We start from the raw sequence: 8,370 nt of genomic DNA, 5'->3' as shown, positions 1-8,370 counted from the left end.
ATCTCCAGACTACTACATTTATGCAGACACACACCCTTGCGTGAGCTATTTGAACAAAACGGGGACGTTCTCATCTAAATGTTGCTTCACTGTACCACTAGTGATCAAGCCCTCAGGTTACACCTTTAAAGAGTCCACAATTGGGCATTTTAACTTTCTGGGCAAATGCTACCTTCTGAAAATCTTCAGTGATGACCTCATGCTAGTGGGTCCATCCAATAAAGAAAACATTTTGTACACCTTTGCACACACTTAAATCTAAATGCCTTTCTCCCGAGTGTATCTGACAGCCCACTGGTCTACACTAGGACTAACTCCTCACTGAGGTAAGAGTATTAACTATATACCCTCAGTGCATGCAGCAGCATTTGGTTCAAGTTTTATTGGTAATACTGCTCAGTCATGAAAGAATCAAGCCAGTACAATCATGGACATTTCATTGTTTACTTTAAACTTCATGTTCAAAAAGTTACATAGTATTTTGACAATTAAAATGTGCTGAAGCACAGCGTTCTAAACTTCTAAAAGCTGCTTCCGACAAATACAGAACATTTCAATGAGCATAAAAAAGGAAACCTGTATATGCATAAGAAAAAGTGTAAAACACCTAACACGTTAAAAATCATTGAACATCACTATTAATGAAAATAAAACAATGTACAAAAGTCTGTAGGAACACAGAGGGAGGGGGAAACTTCCATACAAGCAGAGTGTGTTTGAATGTGACTGGAGGCTGATTTAATCAAACATGTCATCATCGTCGTCGTCTTCCTCGTTGTCTGAGTCTTGGAAGTACTTTATTTCCTTTTTGGCCCGGCCCGGCCGGTCACGGGACAGAGTGTTGATCACATTCATTGCACTGTTGCTGTCGTCATCCTCGTCATCAGATAAAGGTTTTTGAGGCTTCTGCACAGGAACATATAAAATCATTCATTAGCGTCTGAAACTCCACCCAGGCTGTGCATTGAACCTCACTTTCTGCATTAGTAAAAGAAGTATTGAGAGCTTTTAAGTATTTAAAAGGATCAATACTGTAGTATAGAAAGTATTTGTTAGCAATTAGGTGCTGTGTGGAAAATGTCACTTAAGGAAAAGAACTTTCCACCGCAACACTGTAGGAAGAGACCCCCCCCTCCAAAGTCACAGAAAGCCACACACAGTATGCTGGATAAACTTTGTTCTAATGCTCCTCTACATGGCTGGATAAATAAACACGCCCAATAAATGAAACAAGCTCACATGCAAACAGAAGTCCTTACTGCAGTCTTCAGCAATCTCTCTCTGATGTTGTGGTGGGTTTGTCTTTTCCACGCAGCAACCTCCGAGGCTTAAATGAAGCCAATGCAGGAGTGTCAAAACCTGCAGTTCTTCAAATGGCCACTTGAGGCTGGCTCCAAAAGGGAGTCAATCCCCATAGACTCCCGTGTTAAAATACCCAGCATTACAGCAGAAATAAACAGGTTTACAGCCTGGTACAAAAAGGCAATTTTGGTCTCTATAGCTAATTTTCCCTTGCATGACACTGTATGGGGGTGAATTTTTTTATATTTCGCCCGTTTAAATTAGATTGAGACTATAATTTGGCACTGATTAAGGGTGTGGCCACTGAGTGACAGGGAGGAGGGTCCCACCACTGGTGGCTAGATTCATTCTGACCATTCAACCCGCCTCAGCTCCACTCACGCTCCACCTCCATCCATTTTTTGGGTTAGACGTAGCAGGCGGAGTGAAGCTCTATCAATATGGTGATGGCCAGAGTTGAGCTTCAAAACTGCTCTTCAGAAAAGCTGGACAAACCTACCATGACATCACAAACTGGTTTTCTTTAGAGCGGTTTTGAGGCTCACGTCTGGCCATTACCATGTTAGTGGTGCTTTACTCCGCCTGCTATGGCTAATCCAAAGATGGGCAAAGAGGTGGAGTGTGAGTGGGGCTCGCTAGACAGCCAACTATGGCACGACCCTCCTGCCTGTCAAAGTAGCCACCGTACCTAGAGGTACATACTGTGGATACTGAGAACTGCAAATCTCAGAAATGTGTATGATGTGTGTGTTCTATGCTCAGTGGGCCTTGTATCAGAGATGGACATGTCTAAAGTGACTGAAGTGCTGTGGTAACTTCAGTCTGTGCTGTACCGCTCCTTCACAAACCTCAAGTTTGGCTAGATTCTCTTGCTCGAGTAGCTTCTTTTCAGTACTTCTCAGAACTTCAGATAAAATGGCCTTCTTCCAGCTCTTTTTATATTTTGAAAAACTGGAAAATATATTGAAAGTCCTTCTTCCAATTTGAACCACAGGCAGCAATGAGCGCATATCACAGAGGTAATGGGCGGGTGGATGGGGGGCAGGGTGTCTGCTAAACCCCATCACTGATGTTCAAGTGCAGCAGCTTAGATATTTTACATGTCAATCAGTTACAATGAATCTCTAAACAAAGAAACTCACTCTGCCAGCGGGCTTCGCTGCTTTCTTCACTGGATTATACTCCTCCTCAGAGCCAGAGCCCTTCCTCTTCCTCCCCCGCCCTTTACCTGTGCAAAGTTCACATCAGAACACAAAGTGACCAATCATGCACCATCATCGCATCAGTTTTTTCCTCCAATAATCATCAGTCTGTGGTGTACCTTTGAGAACTGCTACTGGCTTTTTGGACCCGGTGTCAGAGTCAGAGTCCCAGATGGATTTATCAGGTTTCTTTGCTTTGGGTGCTGGTGCTTTCTTAGGTTTGGCAGCTACATCAGATGGCTTCTTAGCTGCTGTCAAGCACAAATAACAACCTGATCAGTCCATACTGCTTACACATGACCTTACAGCACCTCCAAAGTGAGTTATCCACCACAGTATGTCATGGTAGAAGCTTCTTACCACCTCCATTTTATACATTATAATATCATGGTTTGATGGTGTACAGTGAATTCATGAAAGCATCAGTCATCTCCCATCGCCTCGGTCAGCAAGGCAGTTGGGATGCTGCGCTAGAGCACCCCCTGCCGGACACAGCGAAACATTACCTTTTTTGGATGGCGATAATTTGCCAAATGCAGAGCTGCTGGAGTAAGTGGAGAAGACGGGACTGTTGTCGTTGTCGCTGTCAGACCTGGAACCATCTACAACACAAACACAAGGCAACCTTTATCTTTGGTGCCACTTCATGCAGCCTTCACTCCTGCACAGCTAGCAGCACATTCTCTTATCATGGCTTGTGATGCTCTGCAGAGGTGATGTAAACAGATGCTGCTCTTTAACAGTGTAGATGTCGATGTACTTCTAGAAAGGCTGTTAAAAGTATTTGATATTTGTCATTACTCATTTCAGGGTTTGATTTTTGTTTTCTCTGCATGACATTTACAGTTTTCATTTCTTCTTTGCCTTAATTCAAATATTGATGTATTCCATTTAAAGACATGCCAGCACTGTGCTCTACCCACACAGCAGCAGCAGGAGCTGTGAGCGGCCAGACCCCTGCCAACACCTAACAGTTGGCCAGTCACAAGGCCTTCTGTTTCTGTGGAAGCTATTTACAGAGTTCCTGTAGGGGTTGGTTTTTTATGAATGGATAACTGTTGTGTTTAGCTTGCAGATGGCACGATGCCAGTGGATTCACACTAGTTCAACTAAGTACAATTTTAAATATTTTTTAAAAACTCAACTTTGCAAATACAAAGACAACAAATCCATACAGAGAACCCTATAAAGGGATGAAGTATGTCAGGCACACACAAGAATTGGAAAAGGTGCAGTCAGACTGCAAAATGACGCCAAGTTTGTCCTCACCACTGTCATTGCTTTTCTCAGAGAAGGCCGACTTGGACGAGAAGATGCTGCTTGTCTCTTTCTTTTTAGCTACAGGAGCAGCCCTTCAAAGAAGCACAAACAACATATAACATTTTTACACTGGGCATGTTCAAAATTTACAGAACTTAAATGAATGCCACTGTCCAGCTTCATCCCACTGTAATAATTCTCACTAAATTCAGAGTTTTTTTTCTTTTGTTTTCATGTTCAAAGGAGCCTCAAGCTGTGGCTGGAGTCTTACATGGTCTTTTGTTTGGGAGGAGAGTAAGAGTCTTCATTGTCATCATCATCCTCATCATCATTATGATCATTGTAGTGGTCCTTGGCATCAGATGAAACAAAGGCATCTGTGAACGACCTCACTGGAGAAGATGCCACATCGTTGTCTCCATTCTCTTCTTCATCTGCCTCCTCCTCTTCCTCCGAGAAGTCAAAAGTGTATTTTGGCTTAGAAGCTGAAAGATGAGCAGAGTGCATGTCAAACCACATTATGTCTAATCCAGAATCATTGCTGTTTCAGCAGGGTTACATCAGACTGCACTCGCAGACACCTGGAGTCAGTAATCAGACTCAGGTACAGACACCTGGAGTCAGTAATCAGACTCCAAGGAGTCACCTACCAAGGAGGTACGTGACACAAACTGTAGGGATCAGAATGAACAAGTGTCCATGGCAGGAAAATATGTTTCAATAGTTCAAAATATTTTTGATCGAGCAGATTACTTGCCAATGCTAGATAGTGTATATTCTTTGATATTGTAAATATCAATGTCTACGTCTAAGCTAAGCCAGCCTTTGAAAGCACAGACAATACCTGTAAGTAGGAGACATTCACTTTTGGTTTGTCTTTTTCTAAGATTTGTTGATAAGAGGAAAACTATAGAATATCACCACACTGACCTTTGAAATGTCCACTAAACATGTAACACCACTGAAAATAAACTGTCCTGACAGTGGTGCTAGTGAGGGCAGCAAATATTCACAGTAAATCAGAGCTACACTAGTGTCATTATCTTCTAATGTGCAGATTATTTGCTCAACTAATTATTTTTAACTGGCTCCCTGCTCCAGACAAGCTGCTGGAAGTGTCGAAGGGCTGAGCGTTAGTGGAAAAAGGACAAACTACAAGTGTCACTTCAGATACTTGGACTCTTGTCATGATTATCAAAAAATTGTGAAAAATCTTAAGAGAAATTATTTATCTAATATCATTCAAACTGTCATAAGCCTTGTGTGTTGTTTAAAGTTATTGACTCAGTTCTGAATGTCCCTCAGGTTGCCTGTTTTGAGTCTTCCCCCGCCCTTTGTCAAAAATTTTTATTCTTTTTTTAATGATTTGGTTCTTTCTACAAGAGCTCAAATTTTATCTCCTGTTTATGATTTTTCTGTCTCTCGTCCCTGCTCTGCTGTCTTCGACCAGTTTGAGTGTGTGTCCTTATCCCATTGTCAGGAGATTGTTGGGCGACTGAATCCCTCTGGCTCCCCAAATAATGCTGTTCCTCCTCGTTTTTTAAAGGAAATCTTTCCGGTTGTAGGGCCATTTATTCTCTCCATTATTAATAGTAGTTTATCCTCTGGCCTGGTTCCAATGATGTTTAAACATGCCGTGGTGCGGCCGCTGATTAAGAAACCTGGTCTGGATCCCACAGTGTTCTCAAATTTTAGGCCCATCTCAAATTTGCCATTTCTCTCCAAAGTCCTTGAAAAGATTATTTACGCTCAGTTACTGGCATAATATTCTTGAGACTTTTCAATCAGGCTTTAAAACCCTGCATAGTACTGAGTCAGCTTTGGTGAAAGTCTTAAACGACATTTTTCTTGCAACTGACTCAGGGTGGTCCTAGTGCTCTTAGATTTGCTGCTTTTGACACAGTGGACCACAATATCCTTATTTCTCGTTTAGAGCACTGGGTGGGTATCCGGGGTATAGCTCTGGAATGGTTTCGATCTTATCTTAAGGATAGATCCTTCTGCGTGAAACTCGGAGATACCATGTCTTCCTCTGAGCCCCTTTTGTATGGGGTACCGCAAGGCTTGGTCCTTGGGCCCCTTCTTTTTTCCTTTACCTTCTTCCACTCGGTTCTATACTCAGGAATCACGGTGTTTCCTTTCATTTTTATGTGGATGATTGCCAGCTTTACTTGCTGGTTAATAAGGTGAGCTCTTCTGTTAGTACACTTCTTGAATGTCTCGATGACATTGAATCTTGGCTTGCTTTTAACTTTTTAAAGCTGAATGAGGATAAGACTGAGGTGATAGTATTTGGTGATTCTGTTGGTTCCCCATCTATTGACTTGGGCTCATTGGCTCAATATAATAAAACGAATATTTTAAATTTAGGTATTAAGATGGACCCTGATTTAATATTCGACAGCCAAATTGAAGCTGTTGTTAAACCTAGTTTCTTTCAACTAAGACAGTTGGCTAAAGTAAAAGCATTTGTCTCTAGACAGCAGTTTGAGATGCTCATTCATGCTTTTATCACCTCTCATTTGGACTATTGTAATTCGTTGTATCTTGGGGTCGGTCAGTGAGTCTTCTATCACTCACCTCCAGATGGTCCAAAATGCAGCAGCGCGCCTTTTAACAGGTATGAGAAAATATGACCATATCTCTCCAGTATTGGCTTCCCTACATTGGTTACCTATTCATTTTCGGGTCCATTACAAAATTGTACTCTTTGTTTTTAAATCCCTTCATGGCTTTGCACCATCTTACTTATCTGATTTGCTTCATTGGCATACACCCACACACACGCTCTCTGAGGTCAGCCTCTTGGGCCAGCTTCTCGAGTGTCCCAAGAACAAAGCGTAAGCTTAGAGGCGATCGAGCCTTCGCAGTTGCTGGTCCCAAACTCTGGAATGACTTACTGCTGTCCATTAGACAAGCCTCTACCCTGTCTGTTTTAAGTCTCTTTTAAAAGCTCATTTATTTTCCCTGGCATTTTGATATTTTATTTTTGTGTTGATTTAGTCATTTATTATATTGGTTATATTTTATATTGTTGCTTGTGGGTTTATAATATATACTGTTTTATTGCAGTGTACAGTACTTTGATCCACTTTGGTTGTTTTTAGTGCTTTATGTTGGTATAGTATGGTACTCAGCACAAACGCACATGTCCACCACTCAGAACCTGTGCTGTATAATGCCATGCTACTTCCTGCTGCCCTGCATTGTCACTCTGTGCAAGTGTGCGTGTGTAAATCACTAGTGCATTATTTGTAGGTGACACATTCTTTAGATCAGGTGGTGGCACGTTTTCCTCATATGTCAGAATTGAAAGAAGCTGGATTGCTGAACAATTATTGCATCATCAGGTATTTCCACACAGAACTGCTTTCAACACAAGATATCATTAGATTTTTTTCATAGTCCCAGGATGCTGTACAAGAAATTTCTTACATCTTGCCTGTAAAGCAAAAGCTGCATGCATCAAGCAGTTGCCTGTGATTTCTCACTGCAGGAAAGGAAGCACCTTAGAGCCTGAAAGGTTTCATGCAGACAGACCCCACGCAGCGTTAGAAGATGAACAGTTGGTGGTGAGGAGGGTAAAGCAATTCCAGCTCACAGTGTAAAACTGGCCATGGTTTATATTAATTGTGCCATGAAAAAAACCGACACAGTGATTCTGTCACAGTGTAAGGGAGAAGGCATGGGTTTAAAAGTTGAAGAAAAAGTAAAAGGTTCTCTAGTAGCAACTGGATTTGAAATCCAAGCACTTTTTCTCTTTTTTCTTATACGGTGTCACAAATTCCTCAACAAGCACACTTTCCAGCACCCTATCCAGTCGACATGTGGCCTGCAGGTGCTCCACCACAGTTTCTATTTGCCAGCTGTCAGACATCTGCCTCTGAATATCAAGCAATGCAGACAGAATGACAGCGAGACAAAACAATTAAGTGCTTTGGGAGTCACAGATTGAAGAGACAACAGTCAATCTGTAATGGAACTGAGTCAGCAGAGGGTTTGTGATGTCATGTGAATCTTCTGCAAGATTCAAGTTCCTGGGCTCCACTATCTCCCAGGACTTCAAGTGGTCATCCAACATCAGGACCATCACCAAGAAGGCACAGCAGAGGATGTACTTCCTGCAGCAGCTCAGGAAGTTCAACCTGCTCCAGGAGCTGCTGATACAGCTCTACAGAGGAATCACTGAGTCTGTTCTCTGCACCTCCATCACCGTCAGTTTTGGTTCAGCAACCAAGCAGGACAATTACAGACTCCAGCAGACAGTCAGGACTGCAGAAAGAATCGCTGGCACCAGCCTGCCCTACATGGAGGACCTGTACACTTCAGGGGTCAAAAGGAGGGCGGAGAAGATTTCTGCAGACCCCTCACACCCTGGACACAATCTATTTGAACTCCTCCCCTCTGGATGGTGTTGCAGGCCACTGTACGCCAAAACAACCAGACACAGGGACAGTTTCTTCCCTGGACCATCACTCTGATGAACATGACTGTATAACAGAGCAACAACCCTCAGTGCAATACCTTGTAAATATAATTTTGCATACGCCGTATCCTTCTGGAGAACTGCATCCAAACTGTGTGTGTGTATATATATATATATATA

The 8,370-nt window shown here is 42.4% G+C and overlaps 1 protein-coding gene across 5 annotated transcripts in view; it reads right to left on the bottom strand.

The window, feature by feature from the left end:
• Positions 1-425: 425 nt before the first annotated feature.
• The window catches only part of top2b (DNA topoisomerase II beta), a 37,672-nt gene continuing 29,727 nt past the window's right edge, over positions 426-8,370 (bottom strand). For 2 of the 5 annotated variants that reach the window (XM_020620840.1, XM_020620839.1), the window contains 6 exons: positions 4,036-4,249; positions 3,774-3,856; positions 3,011-3,106; positions 2,624-2,755; positions 2,445-2,530; positions 428-906 (listed from right to left, as the gene is read on the bottom strand). In XM_020620840.1, the coding sequence (XP_020476496.1) occupies positions 739-906; positions 2,445-2,530; positions 2,624-2,755; positions 3,011-3,106; positions 3,774-3,856; positions 4,036-4,249 (779 nt within the window). In that variant the 3' untranslated portion in view covers positions 428-738. Of the gene's footprint in view, positions 907-1,239; positions 1,328-2,444; positions 2,531-2,623; positions 2,756-3,010; positions 3,107-3,773; positions 3,857-4,035; positions 4,250-8,370 lie in introns of all 5 variants that reach the window. The other 3 variants (XM_020620838.1, XM_020620836.1, XM_020620837.1) reach the window with 3 other exon arrangements.

Source organism: Monopterus albus, unplaced genomic scaffold, assembly GCF_001952655.1.
Source record: "Monopterus albus unplaced genomic scaffold, M_albus_1.0 scaffold249.1, whole genome shotgun sequence".
Taxonomy (NCBI): Eukaryota; Metazoa; Chordata; class Actinopteri; order Synbranchiformes; family Synbranchidae; genus Monopterus; species Monopterus albus.
This window is presented reverse-complemented; position numbering and strand designations above follow the sequence as displayed.